The 18,813-nt window shown below is 36.7% G+C and overlaps 1 protein-coding gene across 1 annotated transcript in view; it reads right to left on the reverse strand.

Moving 5' to 3' along the window:
- The window catches only part of HCRTR2 (hypocretin receptor 2), a 108,689-nt gene extending 102,656 nt beyond the window's left edge, over window positions 1-6,033 (reverse strand). The window contains exon 1 of the mRNA XM_059399035.1: window positions 5,811-6,033. Coding sequence (XP_059255018.1) covers window positions 5,811-6,033 — 223 coding nt within the window. The remainder of the gene's footprint in view (window positions 1-5,810) is intronic.
- Window positions 6,034-18,813: the final 12,780 nt, after the last annotated feature.

The following is an 18,813-nucleotide window of genomic DNA, read 5'->3' on the forward strand; positions in this document are numbered from 1 at the left end:
TTTTGGCAGCAACTATTTTACCTTGAAATTTTGTCTTGTAAAGTAACCCCAGCCTGACCTTGATTAGCTTATCAAATGAGCTCATCCTCATAGCTGAAGAACTGTAGTCTATCAGAGATAGAGGATGGCAACATGCCAGAACAACTCTGTAAATAGTCTAGAGGGCACATCTAAGCATCATTTCCACTCTTTTTTCTTCTGTGTTTCTGTCTGAGTCAAGATGAGAAACAAGGGAGACAGGATGAAGTAATGGAACACAGCTGGGCCATGGGACCTGATCAATCCATATTTGAAACTTAGTTCTGCTTCTTACTGTCTGACTAAACTTCAGAACAAGTTAAAATAGCTTTTGAACATCATTTTCCTCATTTGTAAAACAAAGCTATTAATCTCCTTTTAGTTTGCTATGAGGCATCAATAAAATACATATATACATTGTGGAGCTTAGCATTCAGGACTTAGCATTTGGTGCTCAATAAATATTCTTCATTTTCCTTTGCAGTGAGAAGGGGAACTAGAGATGAATCCTCAGGCTCTTCTATCAAAGGTCACTGACTGACTCCTATTAGTAAGCCAGTACTTAATAGAATATGCATCCCTATAATTCTGAGTTATGTCATAATGCTGTAAGAAGAAAGACAGAAAATTATTTTTTCTGTCTTTTTCAGCAGTGGATACTCCTGAATATGGGGAGCTGAGTGAGACTCCAGCTAACATAGCTGCAGTACCTAATGATTTGCAAATATATTCTAGAATATAAAATGATGAAAATTAATGTATGTATATATATATAATATATACATATGTAATATAAAACATATATGTATGTCTTAATGAAAAGAATAAGAAATTTTAAACACTAGAATACTGTATTTGCATTTGAGTGTTAGATTTGGCCTTTTTTGAAAATTGTTATTATTTTCATTATTTCGATTTCCTCATTTTTTCCAAATATAGGAAGAATCCATTACATTTACCTTATCAGTAGCATATATTATGTAATTATTGTCTGTAAATGACACATGTTGCTGTTATCTATGAGGTAACCATTTTAAAAGTTATCACTGAGATTCTGTTATAAAATAACACTTCGTTATAAAATAAATAAAAAACATGATTTATTTTACCTAGTAAAGCTAGGTGGTTATGTTTTTAGTCAAAGTGTGGTGACATCAGTTTAATACTTATTCAGATAAGCATATTTTACTTTATGTAACTAAAAATACAAAAGTTTAAAGCTCCATGGCTACTATTACATTTTACCCCCATCATTCATGACTTCTATCAGGTCTTGGCAGAAATGAGTAATGTATTATCTCTAACATCCTTCTGTCTCCTGTGTAGGAAAGGGTGGGTTTAGAAACACCCACAGATGTGAACTGGTCCTTAGAAGAAGTAGGAAATAAATGTTTATTAGTAGTAGTTTAGTAGTACAAACTTGTAACTCTTGTCAGCTGCATATCTGGGACATATGATTAACTCTGTAATAGGCAGCCCATTACAGATCTTCCACCCATCTCATCCTCCCAATTTAACTTAAATGTTATCTGGTAAATTCCTTAATAGACAGTGCACTTCAACTGAGTTAAATCAACATATTACCTGTGTATGTGTGTGTGCACACATGCTATTTAAAACATTAATAGTGACAGACCAAACAACAGCCCAACAGCAACCCATAACTCTGAGTAGGTAGGACCCAGTGCAAGCAAATTTAAGCTGAAAGAGAATATTATCCTGATACTTAGCAATGACTTTCACTGAGAGCTGAGAAGGCAATGTTAAGTAGTTAGTATGAAGGCACTAAACACATATTAGGTGATGAGTGGGTGGAGCCAGTATGGAAAAGGAGAGCAACATGTGCCAACTCCACTTTACTAATAGCTTTTAGGAAACATCTCAATTAAGAAAAAGGCAGAACAGTGGTTGTAAAGAGCTACAGAGCTGCAGAGTGATCATGGAAGCAGAAGACAGCTGCAAACTACATCAGGGAGAGATTTCAATAGTGGGAATGAAGGGATAGAAATTAGCACTCAATGCCTACTATGTGTAAGAAAAATACAGACACACACATCTGTGTCCTTCTCTATATGTAATATTATACATAAGATTTCTATAAGGCCCGTATTATCAACCTTAATTTTCAAATAGAAAAAACAGAGAGTTCAATAACATGCAAATGGTCATACAAGAAGCACCAAGCACAGCTGGACTGTTGAATGTTCTCCTCATTTTTCATATGGAGACAACAACAGAAAAGATAAAAGCATTCCAGCTTAAAAAGAAATCATGATATCTTTGAATGCAGAAGTAAGATAGGTAGAGACTTGCTCATTTCCTCCAGCTGTTTAATGCTTGAGTTGACTAGAACCCACCACTCTGTCCAGTTTCAACTCAAGGAAAAATAAGTAGGAATAACATCAAATACATTCTTCCGAGTGTCCCCAACAGCCCTCCCCCAACACATATTAATTTTAAAAACATAATATTGTTCAAAATGTACTGGTCAAATAATTGAATGCATCTATTTGGCTATAGTACAAGACATACTTAGGAACAGGTTATATGTGGCATAATTTTGAAGATACTGGAAAAACACTGTGTCCAAAAAGAACTCTGTCCTATCTTCTTTCCTGTGACCTAAAATTCTATAAGTAGACATGCATTTGTCTTTTATTAGAATGCATATACTCATGAAATTTAATGTAGGGTAACTTTTGTCTTATTTTGAATGACTTGTGTTGCATTTTTTTTTTTCAGAAAAATGTTTTTCATCACTGGGAAGAAACACATGATACAGATGGGAGAAGGGACATGAGAGAAAAGAACTGTGGAAAGAAGAAAAAGAGGTGGAGATGATCAAGGCTTTGTCATTCTGCTCAGGGCATATCCTGTTACATCATTTTACAAAGGACATTGTAGGGGAAATGACTTCTAACTGATCACATTATATCTGAAAGTTCAACAAGGTTGAAATTTTCCAAGTAGTCAGTTACATGAAAGTGCAAATGGTGAGTAGATCTGAAGGGTCAGGGATTACATCTGCTGCCCACACTGTGGTCTTTCACCTTCATACCTAATAGTTGCCTCTTTATCTTGCTTGAATAATGTGATTCCTTGTCCTACCACTCTATGCATAAAATTACTTTTACCAAAGGGGCAAAAAAGCAATTCTCCATCTAATCCGTTTTGCAAATTTGACAGTGATATCAAAGAGCAGGAAGTTGTCTGTGAGTAATGAGACACTGATCATTTGTTTAAATGTCAAACTTAAACTTCATCAACTTTCAGGGAATATGTCAGTAAAGAATGGGTTTCGGTTCAACCAGGGAGGATTTCTGTGTCATTTAGTCCTTAAGAAAATAGCTGTCAGTGTCTTGAAAGCCCAGTGCTTTGAGTAAATTTTTCTTTTTAAGCTGAATGGAACTGGCCATTTCAGCACTTGGGGCTGTGGACAGTGCTCTTTTCCTTGACACTATGAAATACATAGAGGTGTTCCCTTCTTGAGACTAAAACACTCCTCGGGCTTGCAAACACGTACCCCTAAACTATGCAGTTGGAATATAAAGACTAGGCATCAATATTCTGTGTAAGGCCAGAATAAAGTAACAGCAAAGGGAAACAAATTTCACCACAGAGATTAAGCCTGTAATAAAAATTAGGGAAGGGGAATAGTTGTGATTTGCAGCTATTCCTGCAAAACAGGTCAAATTTTTACTGCAATGCAATAACATTCCTCTCTGGATAGAATTTTGTTGGCGACAATGACAGAGCCATTAACCCTTCATGGTAATTTATTAACAGTGGACATAGATGCAAAAGAGAACAGGAAGTACATTTAATAGGCTTGTAGAAAACAAGGAGCAAAGAACTCATTCTCTCAATGCTTTCTAGCTGTAGAGTAGAATACCAATGGAGAATTCTGGATCTGAGCTCAGAAGAAATGCAGTTGAACCTGAATTATGTTCTTTAATAAGCCATTTCATTTCTCTAAGTCTTGTTTCTTCTTCTGTCAAATGTGGGTTATTTTGAGGTTTAAATGAAGGTATATGTGAAGGAGTCTGGCACATGGTAGGTACTCGATGAATGTTCAATTTAGATTACTTACTTATCATTAAGTGTTGACATAACACAGTGATATGTTTCTACGCTGGCGGCTATGTGCTTTAATAGTTGTGACTCTAAGAATGGATTCCATGAAGGGAAATAAGAAAACCATTATTATTAACACAATTACCTTTATAACAAAGGACCCTAAGTGTGTGTATTTTCACCTTCTTCCACCTTGTTTGCATCACCCAAAGATTCCCTTTATGTTTACCTTTAAAACATCAACAAAATAAAAGTGCCTGAAAACAATACAGTATTATTTAAAGAAAAAAAAAAAAACGTTTTCAGAGGATTTGTATCTCTCTTAAAAAAGATAATATTATACTAACTCTCCAGAATGCTTCTCAATCACATACTACCAACTACCCTGTCTGCTGAATTGGTGAGAGAGTACTTTGAATGCTTCCTACCAGACTGACACATTTGGGGAGAGAAGGTAAAAATCAGATTAGTGCTGAAAACCGGTAAGTTCCTTACCACCTCCGTTGCAGCTACAGATTCTTTGCTTTGGACTTCAAAGCCACTCAGCCTCTCTCACCTTGCTCATCTACCCTTTTTGTAACTGAAAATCAAGAGCATCTTATCCTAGCCCCCCCCCCCCCACACACACCGTGTCTCCTCCTGTCATTTTTAACAGATTGCCTCCACACTGCCCTCTGCATTTGAAATGCCTCCTACTCTCCATTCATCAAGGTACACTCTCCTTCCATTCACAATTCATGTTAACTCGTCCCTCCCTTCCAAAGCTCCTTTTAAGTGGATTCCCCAGCTGCCCTAATAAAACTACATCATCACAGCCCCATACCACACTGTACCCCCTCCCCAACACTCAAATTGTGCCAAGCTGGGAAGCCCGTGGGGAAAACTATGTTTGCATACGAACTCAGAGACAAATAGGGAGTCTAGCGTTAGCTTGGTCTTGTCTTTGGACAAAAATAAATAAATAAATAAATAAATAACGAAATTTCCCCAAGCCTGGCAACAAGCATTCTGGGTGGGTGGGGGGGGGGGCGGCGAGTGGTTGAATGGATGAATGATGAATGGATGGAAAGGCGGATGAATGATTGAGATCTCTTTGGTACTTTTCTCAGATGCCCCTCCTTCTTGCCGGCTCCTGGCATGGTTCCTGTTTAATTTAGCTTCAGTGCGTGAGTGCACCTCCGTGCTTCACCTCTGTCTCCGCTCCCTGCCTTTTTATTACCACCTCCAGACAGAACCTAACCTCCTCGCCAAAGGGCACTCTACCTAGCTCACAAATCCTTTGTGACTTCAATGGCCACTGAGAGCTCGCTCCTTAGGAGCACGGCTTTGCCCTCTGCCAGCTTTACCTCTCCAGAAAGCCCCCGAAATCCCCGACTACGTACGTTACACAAAAGGATGACGAATTTCCCTATACTCAACAAAATCCACCTGGAGACCCTGTTCTTACCCGGCTCTCGCCACCTATAACCGAGATGATCGCAAAAGAAACGCGCTTCCCCTCTTCTCCTGAAGAAAAAGAGATTACCATTCCAGGGCTTGGTCCTGGTTCCGAAAATCAGAAAACTTTTTTTTTTTTTTTTTAAATAGGAAACCCCACCCGGAGAGCAGCGACTGCTTTGTTTGCATCCCAGGGGGAGGGAGGGGTCTTCAGAGCCTTTGCAGCCTGGGGCGGAGGGGACGTGACAGTCCTCTGGAGGGCTGCCCGGGACCAGACTCACCCAGGACGTTCCCAATAAGAGCCACCACGAACACGATGATGTACCCAGCAATCAGGACCCACTCATATTCTTTCGGGTGTAGGTATTCCCTCCACAGGTACCGCAGGAATTCCTCGTCGTCATAGTCGGTGGGGTTCAAAAAGGGCTCTTGAGTTTCATTCAGCTCCGAAGCAGATGACCAGTTGCGACAAGGGGGGGAGTCCTCCAATTTGGTACCGGACATCACGGGCTCGAGTCCGGTTCCGCTCAGTGCCGCAAGCCGCTCTTCGCCTGCCCCATGAGCACTGTGATTTGCGGTGCGAAAGGCGGCGCGGAGACGCGAGAAGGGGCTCCAGAGCAGAAAATGACGTGAAAAGTTACTGAGCCAATGCCTCCGGAGTCTAGTGCCGGGCAACTTCTGCGGCGGCTTCTCTGTCTTTCAGACGATTTTGCACCGCGAAGAGAGGTGGCCGAGGAACTAGGGACCGGGCACTGGAGGCTGCAGCAATGACACCGGGAGGAGAAAGCTACCTCGGGCTCGGCTCAGGCTCAATTACTGCTCATTCCAGCACCGAGTCCGCAGCTCGCAGCCTCCACCCGCGCTGAGGGAGAGCTGAATCCGAAGGGGGTTGGGTGGGGGGTGCGAGAGTCATAAAAATTGTTTTAACCTATTTCTCCGTGGGTTAAATCTCCCGCTTTTCTACTTCTCTCTTCCATTTCTCACGTGCAATTTCCATAATCCATACACAGACGTGTAGGTCTATGGACATAACAAGCATGTCCACTTATGGTTAATATAGGATTTGTTGATGCATTTACCTTTTTAATGTCAACATAAAAGTAATGAAGAGGAGCCACTGTGTCGCTTAAGCAGGACTGTGCAAAAGTCTTTTCAGGCAAACATTTTCACATTTGTTTGGCTTTTCCAACTTAGCACTTGCTGAATCTTGAAGATACCACCTCCACTCTCCCTTCTCCAAACTGGGGAATGAGACCATTTTTTGAATTAAAGGATATATTTAGCTGGAATTTGTACTTGCAACACCAAGTGTCCTAAGAAACACGGCCGCAAAACTTGAAGGACACAAAGGTCATGAATGTGCTAATAGTTAATGTTGTCAAGCAAAAGAGACATCCACATGTTTAACAGATTCTTAGGATGCTATAGTAGTGTAAGCAAAAATGCTCTCTGGTGAATAGCACACCCCACTGGTCTTTCTTCTTACTGACTCAGGGCTGATGTCACCTGCCACTCTCTAATGTAATTGATTTAGTTTCTAAGAAGAATATTTTGGGATTCATCACAGTGTGAGTCCAGGATCCTTTAATTCTCAATATCCACAATAGGAATATAGCATTTGATTATATTCTAGACATGGGGAGGGCCTCTAACATCACCAAGCCTGAACTCTGGTTAATATTAGAAGCCTTCTAAGATATTGCTGATGTTTTCCCAACTAGTTTGGATGGACCACCCCAATTTATATGACTTCCACCATTATGGGACTGCTCTGAAGGTGAGAAAACTTCTCCTTCCATTAAAACAATGTCTTAAACCAACATCTAATTTTCTTAGTCTTCTACCCTCAATACCTAGTTTGCTGCTTGGTGCTACGCGGAATAAGTCTTCCACGTGACAATCCTTCACGTATTTAAAATAAGTATCACAGTCTCCTTCCCTTTCCTCCACTTTTTCCCTGATGCAATAAATATCTGTATCTAATTATCTTTTTCAAATGTCACAAGACACTGCTGGTTTATATTGAGTGTTAAGTCAATCCTCCTAGCCCTACGCTAATCATAATTCATCACAGTTATTTTGTACTTTATAGTTGAAAAATTTTTTCGTACAAATTATTTTAAAACCGCTAAGGAGCTGACCTGACTAGCCTGTTTTACAGATGTGGAAACTGTTCTGGAGAAATTAAATGATTTACCAAAGGTCAAGTAACTAATCTGTGGCAAGACCATCCATTCGGTTCTTTTGATCCTAGCTTGGGGTTTCTATTATTCTACAGATGTCATATTTCACAAGAAATACTGTTGTCATATTTTTCCCATCTACACTAGTCATTTTTGTTAAATATTTGTTTGAGAGAAAGAAAAAGAAAAACTGAGCAGGGGCTCCATCCCAGGATCCTGAGATCATGACCCAAGCCAAAGGCAGACACTTAACCAACTGAGCCACCCAGGTACCCCAAGCTATAGTTATTTTTTAAGAGAGGAAAATAAATAGGCATTTGATTTCTTTGACAAATATTTACATAGTGTTTCTATTCTACTCTCGGTGATACAAGTTAAACAAGGTTACCACTTTCATGTACTTTACTTTCTAGGGAAGTTAGAAAGGGAACAAATCAACTAATGAATGCATAAGAAAATAATAGAAAGGGATAAACGTTATGATGAAAACAAAATAGGGTGAAGTGATGGTGAGTGGAGCATCCCAAAGGCCATGTTAGAAACAGATGGTCAAAAAGGCCTGTGTGAAGAGGTGACAGCTAAGTTGGATACCCACATGATGTATGCATATATTAATTTTGTTAATTTGGGGTTTAACGAGATCTTACATACTGCTGCTATTATCCAAAGCATTAGCCATTTCACCAGACCTCCTGTTATCAGTAAATTCAACAAGCAGGCCTTCTGTGGCTTCATTCAGGTTCACTGATACAAATCTGCTAACTTTATCCTGTGGTATAATGTGTCCCTCTGATTTATTAATGTCTTTTTTTCCTCTTCCATGCACAATTCTTTTAAAAAATGGGAAAGGTTGTGGCTACTCTAGTTGCAATCTATATTCATCAACATCTTCAAATTTCTTATCATAGATAATCCACAAATATGGACCCAATATGCTGTTTTCTGTACTCAGTGCATTTAGGGTTATCGTGTGTATGGCACTTCAACTTGTTTATAATTAAGTCTGTTCTTTTTAAGTCCTCTACCTGCAATTAATCATCACTCTTTACTAAAAGTATAAATAAGGAGAAAGGAGAATAGATTCAAGATTTTATTCTGATATCTGCTTTTTGTTGTGACAAGCCTGGATTGATCTTGAGAAGTATTCCATTTCTTTATGTCCATAATTTATTGGGCATTTTATTTTAAATACATGGTACTCTATTACCATACAAAAATTCACCCAAATCTTCAAATTATTATTTTATGTTTTGTAAACATGTTAGAGATGATAAATATTACCGTACTCATTTTGATGTGATGTCCTTCTTTAGATCTCTTGGTATCTTTTAGGGCATTTGAAAATAATTATTAGTTCTATAGGTATTGTTTTCTTCACTGCAAAATCTTTCTGTTGGTTGTATGGAAAAGGAGTCAGCCCGATATGGCATGACAATTAAAAAAAAAATTCCAAATTTGTCTAATGATGACTTCTTAAGGTTGTTATCAGAATTTAATGAATTGATTATTTTTAGAACAATGTCTGGTATATAGAAGGAATCTGAAAATGTTTGTTGGATAAAATTTAAAACTGTGTGATTGAAAGGTGTGAATATTATTTGCTTTACATATCAATTCCTCTGTTTGTATTTTAAAAAAAGAGAGAGAGAGAGAAATGTAGCTCAAAATAGCCTGAGTTTAACTATCCATCTTATATCTTTTTCTGTTGCTTTTAGCTCTTTGACTAAACTGAATATATTAAAAATGAGAAAGAAAAAGAAAATAAAACTCAAAGCCAGATTTTTTCCCCTCAGTGGTAGTGGTTAGGTTGTTCAGAGATCTCAGATTACTAGGGTTGTTCCAGATTTTATATTCTTACTCCTGATGCCAGACTATACTTTTCACAGTCTATAACTTTATGAACCCATTTCATGAAATATTTCTGAGTATTCCCTATGTGCCCAGGGGTTTAGTTAAGAGCTGGAGGCATAAAGATCAGTAAAACATAGTCTAGCTTCAATGATCTTATAGTGCACCAGAGAATTAGAAATGTTATGATTATAGAATCACTCTGGGAGTTTCTAGGGTAGAAGGATGCAGAGAGTGTCATGAGAACATAAAAGAACACCTAATTCAGCCTGGAGAAAACCAAAATGGATGGCTCCCCCACAGGGAAAGTCACTCTTGAGCTGATTCCTTTAAGAGAAAGAGATTGCTCGTTGGGTAGGGATGGGAAGTGTTCAGGCAGGGAGGGCAGGATCTCCTGAAGACTTAGAAGCAGGAGAAAACGTGGAGCATATAGACAAAAGCAAGGTAAAGTGAACAAGGTCAGGCTTTCTCAACATTTCTGGCAATGATGTAGAAAATGGATTATAGATAGTAAGACTGAAGACAGGGTACTAGGTAGGAGAGTAATAGAATAATCCTGTCACAAGGGAGATAGTGGTTCTAAAGATTGAGAAGACATGAGTGTTATAAAAAAAAAATAATAATGGTTTGAATAGATATCATCCAGAAGACAGCAATCTTGTTTTACTTTCTTGAAGAAGGTTGACTACATGGTAATAGGATGTTTGAAATTTATTTCTCTGTTTTGCTGTGTATTTTGAAGAATAAATTGAAGAAAGAAACAGAGGGGAGCCTGGGTGGCTCAGTGGATTAAGCCGCTGCCTTTGGCTCAGGTCATGATCCCAGGGTCCTGGGATTGAGCCCAGCATCAGGCTCTCTGCTCAGCAGGGAGCCTGCTTCCTCCTCTCTCTGCCTGCCTCTCTGCCTACTTGTGATCTCTGTCTGTCAAATAAATAAATAAAATCTTAAAAAAGAAAGAATGAAACAAAGAAAGAAACAAACAAACAAACAGAAAAGTGTCCCCTGATTGAAAAGGAGTTGTTTTCCTTCCTTCTTTTCTGTTGGAAAGAAAATAAAATCAAGTCTGAGAACTCTCCATAATGACTGTACTGAGCTTGCGTATTATACCCCAAATAAATGCATTAGTTTTACAGGAAGTTATCTGACATCTCTAGACTCCAAAAACCACATTTTCTTATAATATGGCCTTGTTAAATCTTTCTGGAAAAGTCCCTGGTTTATGGAAGGGCCTAGCAATTTGTTTTTCAGAAAAATAAGGGAAACGGACCTCTGATAACTTATTCCTCTTAGGAGAAACTCTCGAGTGGGTTACTGAAGATGAAACAACTTCATGCCCTAGAAGACTGAGACTTTTTTCCCCCCAGGTAAAATGAATTTATTTAAAACAAGATATTACTTTTTTTAAAATTTTATACATATATATACTATTTGATTTTTACAACTTAAAATTGTATTAGCTATGACAAGGCTCATAGCAGCAATGTCTACAATAACCAAACTGGAGAAGGAGACAAGATGCTCTTCAACAGACGAATGGATAAAGATGGTGCAGTCCATATATACAATGGAATATTGCTCAGCCATCAGAAAGGATGACTACCCAACATTTGCTTCAACATGGATGGAGCTGGAGGAGCTTATGCTGAGTGAAATAAGTCAAGGAGAGAAAGTTTATTATTATATGGTTTCACTTATTTGTGGAACATTAAGGATAACATGGAGGATATTAGGAGAAGGAAGGGAAAATTGAAGGGGGAGAAACCAGGGCGGGGATGAACCATGAGAGACTATGGACTCCAAGAAACAAAGAGGGTTTTACAGGGGAGGGGATTGGGGCGACAGGTTAGCCTGGTGATGGGTATTAAGGAGGGCATGTATTGCATGAAACACTGAGTGTTACACACAAACAATGAATTCTGGAACACTACATCAAAAACTAATGATATATTTTATGGTGACTAACAAGAAAAAAAGACTGAGGCATTTATAATCAAAATTACATGTTGCAAAGTACTATAAAACATTCCTGTCTCTTTTTCTTCTCATCCTTCTTTTTCTCCCTCCCTTATTTACTTGTGTCTTATTTCAGACTAGGTTCTCTCTGTTCCTTCTTGCCTCCTATCTTGCATGATCAGATCTGACATGTTCCCTTCATGGTTCTTTGATTCAACAATCTATGAAAGTCATGCTCTATTCCTACCCTATGTTGAGCACAGATACACACTGTTCTGCTCTTATTCAGGTTTTGTCTCATGAAAAGCATAGAGGAGTAAGCAAGTAATTTAATTTAGTAAAACAAATGCCCTTATGTGTACATCTAAGGAGATCTGAAAGTGAAGGAAGAGACATTTACTCTGTCAGAGTGGAGCCAAGATGACTACTGGCGATGTTACCTAATCTCATAACTGAAGAATGCAGAGTGGTAACCTCCAGTGGGAGAGATTGGAGAGACAGTTGGTAGCAGAATGGAAGCCAGTAACTCTTTTGTGAGGCGCCATGAATAGTCAGCATTCCAATGAGTGCTTACATGAGCTAAGCCCTTTGTGCCAAGCACATTGCATTTATTAACTAACTTCTTGTTAGTTATCACACCAATTTTATAGAGGAAGAAAGTGAGACATGGAGAAGTAACTTTCCCAAGTTCACATAGCTAGAAAATGGCAGGGTCTTTGACCAGAGTGGTCATGATCTAATTCCAGAAATGTGTATTTTTTTTGCCATTACTCTGTTCTGTTCCCATAGTAAAGAACCAAAAACTTTGCAGTATGGTGAGCTGTTTCCGTCATTAGTAGTAATAATACTATAAAATGTTGGTTCTTAAAGAACACATTTGTAAAATTATATACATTTTATATATTTTAACATTTCTGGTTATCTTTTAAGTAACACTGAAGAACAGGATTTCAGGGGAAATTATTATGCCCTTCAAGGTGAAGTCTCTCCAGAGAAGATCAATGTCCCTCTATGTGCTCTTAGGTATAAATGCTTTTGTTCATACTATACACTTAAGGTCATAAATGTCTACTTCATCTTTCAAGGTGAGGTCTCTCCAGACAAGATCAATATCCTTCTATGTGCTCTTAGGTATAAATGCTTTTGTTCATACTATATACTTAAGGGAATAAATGTTGTCTATTTCATCTTTTTGCATCCAGAACCTAGCACAACACTTTGAATGTAGCTACTCATTAATCACTACATGTTGATCAGGACTGAACTGAGTTGAGGAAGAGATTCGTTTACAAAAAGTGATTTTTATGAAAAATTATATGTACCTGTCATGTTGGTTTGTAGGAAACCATAGAAATTCCTGAAAATGCAAATATATTATTGCCTATTACTATGAAATATTTATCTTAGAAAGGACTTAATCTTTTTGTCCATTGTCCTACTGTATTAATTCACCTCTTTCCATAACCTAAAGGTCTTTTTTCCCTTTTACAATGGCAAATGGTTAAAATGGGAGAAAAATAGGGAGTAGAGAAAGATATAAGTTTCAAAGCAATCCTATGGTAAAGCACAGGCTATAACTTTTGGGGTGCTTACCCATTCTAGGTATCCTTCACTGAGAACTACTCATTACTCTCAGCCAGTCTGAAAGATGGCCTCCCAGAAAGAGTACTAGTGCAAGACCTGCCTTTCCAAACATCCGTCCCTGGACTGCATGAGATCCTGCTATGTTCTTGGGCTTGGGTTCATTGAGATACCACTATGTTCTTTCAGCAAATATTACTCTTTTCTTGGGCTCATTTGACTGACTGGGCTTCCCTGCCTTGAAAATAATAATACTTGGCTGAGATAGTGGAAATTTACTTTTAAGAAAGCAGTGGATTTGGCATGTAACCATTAAGGCACATGACCTGATTTTTATTATAAAATACATCATTCATTTTTCTATGTCACAAAAGTTAATCTGATTATATATTTTTAAAGACTTCATTTTTTTTTGAGGTAGTTTTAACTTCACAGCAAAATTCAAAGGAAAGTACAGATTTTCCCATATACTCCCTGCCCTCATACATGCACATCCTGTCCCATCATCAACATTCCCCAACAGATTGGTACATTAGTTACAATTGAGAAACCTACATTGATACATCATAATCACTCAAAACCTGAACATAAGTTTTCAACTTCTTTGGGAAAGAACCAAGGAGAAAGTTGATGGATCATATGGTAGGGCTATATTTAGTTTTATAAGAACTCACTAAACTGTGTTCCAGAATGACTGTACCATTTTGTATTCCCACCAACAAGAATGAGAGAGTTCCTGTTGTTCCACACCCTCACCAACATTAGGTGTTATCAGTGTCCTAGAATTTGGCCATTCTAATGGATATATAGTGGTATTTCATTATTTTAATATGCATATCACTGATAACATTTGCTGTGGACCATCTTTTCATATGAATTTTTTGTCACCTGTATATTTTCTTTGGTGTGGTGTTTCCTAATGTGTTTGGCCTATTTTTTAATCAGATTGTATATTGTTTTGTTAAATTTTGTTTTGTTTTTATTTCTTGCAAATCCCCCAGGTTTAGGTATTCATTTTTAAAAACTGCATTACTGAAGCATAGTTGGCAGACTAATGTTATATTAGTTTCAGGTGTACAACATAGTAATTTGACAATTCTATATATTACTCAATGCTCACCACAATAAATGTAGTCACCATCTCTCATTATACAATGTTGTTATATCTTCTTGAGTTTTAGGAATTTTTTGTATATTTTAGATAACAGTCCTTTATCAGATGTGTCATTTGCAAATATTCTCCCAGTATATGGTTTGTCTTCTCTTCCTTTTGTTACTGTCTTTCACAGAGTAGAAGTAATTGATTTTAACAAAATCCAGTTTATCAATTGTTTCTTTCATGCCTTTGGTTCTGCATCCCCAAAATCATAGACGTGTCCAGGGTCATCTAGATTTTCCGCTATGTTATCTTCTAGAAGCTTTATGGGTCTAAATTTTATATTTAAGTTTGTGATAGATTTCTGAGTTAATTTTAGTGAAGGGTATAAGGCCTATGTCCAGATACATTCTTTTTGTTTTGTTTTATGTGTGAATGTCCAATTGTTCCAGCATCATTTGTTGAAGAGACTGTCTTTGCTTGTTTCACCTTTGCTCCTTTGTCAAAGATCAGTTGACTATGTTTACAATGGTGTTTTGGGGCTATTTTTTCCATATCTCTATCTGTTTATTACTTCAGTAATAATCAGTCTTTTTAAAAAAATTTTATTTATTTGAGAGAGAGAGAGAGAGAATGAGAGAGAGAGAGCATGAGAGGAGAGAGGTCAGCAGGAGAAGCAGACTCCTTGCTGAGCAGGGAGGCAGATGTAGGACTCGATCCTGGGACTCCAGGATCATGACCTGAGCCAAAGGTAGTTGCCTAACCAACTGAGCCACCCAGGCACCCCAATAATCACAGTCTTGATTACAATAGCTTTAGAGTAATTCTTGAATTCAGATAGTGTCTGCCCTCCAACTTTGTTCTTTATTCAATATTTTGGTTGGATATACTTCCCCTATGCCTCTCCATATAAAGTTTAGAATAATATTTTGATATCCACAAAATAATTTTCTATGATTTTAACTGAAAGTTCAGTGAATCTACAGATCAAGTCAGGCAGAACTGACATCCTGGTAATATTGGGTTTTCCTATCCATGAACATGGAATGTCTATTTATTTAGTTCTTTGATGCCATTTATCAGAGTTTAGTAGTTTTCTAGTATATAGTATAGTATACACACACACACACACTATATATATATATATATATATATATATATATATAGTATATATTTTGTTAGGCTTATATTTATATCTAAATATTTCATTTTTTTGAGGAATAAGTAAATGTTTTTATATCTTTAACTTTAAATTCCATTTGTTCATTGCTGGAATGAAAAAAAAAGCAATTACTTTTGTACATTAAACTCATACACTGCAGCTGTGCTATAATTGATAAACAATTCTAGGAGTTTTTGTTGATTCTCTTGCATTTTCCATAGACAAAGTCACCTATAAACATTAGTGAACAATACCGGTTTTATTTCTTCCCAATCTGTATACATTCTCTTTCCTTTTCTTGTTTGCTTACATTAGTGAGGACCTGTACTGCAATGCTAAAAAGAAGTGGTAAGAGGGGACATTCTTGCCTTGTACCTGACTGTAGAGAAAAAGCTTCAAGTTTCTTACCATTAAGTATGATGTTTGCTGTTATGTTTTTTGGTAGACAATCTTTCAGTTGAAGTACTCTTTATTCCTGGTTTACTGAATGTTTTTTATCATGAATGGGTGTTGGATTTATCAAATGCTTTTTCTCATCTATTGATATGATCACGTGATTTTTTTTTTAGTCTTTTGATGTGATCAATGTATTTTGAATGTTGAACTTGCCTTGCATACCTGGGACAAATCCTGCTTATTTGAAGCATATAATTCTTTTTTATATTTTTTGGGATTTAATTTGCTAAATTTTTTTGAGTATTTTTGCATCTAAGTTCATGAGAAATATTAGTCTGTCATTTGGTTTTCTAGCAATGTATTTGTCTGGTTTTGTAATTTGAGTAATGCTGGCCTCATAAAATGAGTTAGGAAGTATTCTTTCTGCTTTTATTCTCTGAAAGAGATTTTAGAAAATTCTATTTCAGCAAATATACATGGTACATAATCTATATTATGGTGAAAGATATCCAAGTACTGAATTCTAATGATAAAAGCAACTCTTCAAGCTTTTACTCAGCTAAAAATGCAGTCACTGTATGGCATAGTGCCACTGTGAAAACTTGCATTGAGTGAGAATCTTCTTTTGTTTTTATTGTTTATTTTCTAATAGAGATAAAATTCATGTAACATAAAGGTCACCTTTTTAATAACTTTACATTATATAAACCAGTGGTTTTAAATGTATTTATAAGGGACAACCATCACCACTACCTAATTCTGGAATATTTGCATCACCCCGAAGAAAACCATATCCTCCATTCATCTATCCTCCTGTATGCTGGAGTGTGGGTTTAATTCTTCTAGAAATTTCCTATAAATTGAATCACAGGATATGTGGGCTTTCATTTCTGGCTTCTTTTATTTAGCATAATATTTTTAAGGTTTATCCATGTTATAGCACATACCAGTATTTTTTTTAATGGCTGAATAATATTCTCTGGTATGGATATATCACTTTTCTTTATCCATTCAGAAGTTGATGGATTTGGGGGTTGTTTGCACTCTTTGGCTGGTATAAATATTGCTGTTCTAAAAACCCACATACAAGTTTTGGTGTGAAGTTATGGCTTCAGTTCTAGTAACTAAATACCTAGTAGTGTTATGGTAACTCTATTTTTTAAGGAATTGCTAAACTTCTTTCTACAGTGGCTATACTCTTGTACATTACCACTAGCAATGTATAAATTTTCCAACTTCTTCACATTCTTACAAATATTTGTTATTTCTATTTTTTATTATTATTGTAGGTGTCCTCATGGACACTCAGTGGTATCTCATTGTACATTTAATTTCTATCCCCCTAATGACTAATGATGCTGAACATTCTTTCATATTCTTCTTGGCCATTGTGCATTCTCTTTAGAGAAATAGCTATTCAAGTTGTTTACCTATTACTTCTTGGTATTTTTTTGTTAACTTGTAAGCATTTTTAAAGATATATTGTGGTTATCAGACATATTTATAACTCTTTATGCTTAATATATCTTTTGATAAAAAATGATTTTTATTTTAATGTTCAATTTATCTATGTTTCATTATTCTTGCTTGGTATTACATTTAAGAAGATTTGTCTAATCCAAGGTCACAAAGATTTACATCCATGTTTCCTTTTAATATTTTTATTGTTTTAGCATTTATATTTAGGGCTCTGATCTATTTTGAGTTAATTTTCATATGCAGTGTGAGAAAGAGGTCCAAAATCATTTATTTTTATGTAGATATTGAATTGTCCCAGCACTGTTTGTTGAAAAATCTCTCTTTTCCCCCCATTGAATGGTCTAGGTACTCTTGAAAATCAATTAGACATAGATTAGTGGGTTCATTTATGGACTCTGAATTCTCTTCCATTGATCTATATATCTATACTTAGATCACTATAGCAGTGTTTTGATTACTGTAGGTTTGATGTATGTTTTGAAATTGAGAAGGCTAAGTCCATCAATTCTGTTCTTCTATTTTAAGATTCTTTTGGCTATTTGGAAGCTCTTGAAGTTCCATGTTAATTTTGGGGTCAACTTGTCCATTTTGGGGAGAAAAAAGAGAAAAAGGCAGTTTGGGAACTTTATTTTATTTATTTATTTATTTATTATTTATTTATTTGACAGAGAGAGAGATCACAAATAGGCAGAGAGACAGACAGAGAGAGAGATGAGGAGAAGCAGGCTCCCTGCTGAGCAGAGAGCCCTATGTGGGACTCGATCCCAGGCCCCTGGGATCATGACCTGAGTCGAAGGTAGAGGCTTAACCCACTGAGCTACCCAGTTTTGGAATTTTAATAGAGACTTCTCTGAATTTGTAGATTAGTTGGCAGAGTACTGATATTTCAATACTGTCTTCTAATCTATAAGCATAGGATGTTTTTCAATTTAATTAGATTTAGTTACTTTCAAAAATATTTTATTTTGAGCATGCAAAATTTACAATTATTGGTAAAGTTAATTCCTAAGCATTTTATTCCTTCTGATATTATTATAAGTGGAATTGTTAATTACATTTTATTTTATTTTTTTTCAGTGTTCCAAGATTCATTGTTTATGCACCACACCCAGTGCTCCATGCAATACATGTCCTCTACCCACCACCACCAGGCTCACCTCTCACCCTACCTCCTTCCCCTCCAAAAACCCTGTTTGCTTCCCAGAGTCCACAGTCTCTCACGTTTTGTCTCTCCCTCCGATTTCCCCCAATTCACTTAATTACACTTTTAGATATTTCATTGCTAGTGTATAGAAATACAACTGATTTTTGCATATTGACTTATATCCTAAAACTTTGGAGAACTCATTATTAACTCTAGTAGTTTTGCATGTGTGGAATCTTCGCATTTTTCTATATGTAAGATCATTTCATCTGGACAAAGATAGTTTTGCGCCTTCCCTTCAAATTTAGATGCCTTTTCTTTTGCCTAATTGGCTAGAACTTCCCCGTACAATGCTGAATAGAATAAATGACATTGTACCTCCTGGTATTTTTCCTGACCTAAAGGGGAAAAGTCTTTCACCATTAAGTATGATGTTAGCTGT

The sequence above is a fragment of the Mustela nigripes genome, chromosome 5, assembly GCF_022355385.1.
Source record: "Mustela nigripes isolate SB6536 chromosome 5, MUSNIG.SB6536, whole genome shotgun sequence".
Taxonomy (NCBI): domain Eukaryota; kingdom Metazoa; phylum Chordata; class Mammalia; order Carnivora; family Mustelidae; genus Mustela; species Mustela nigripes.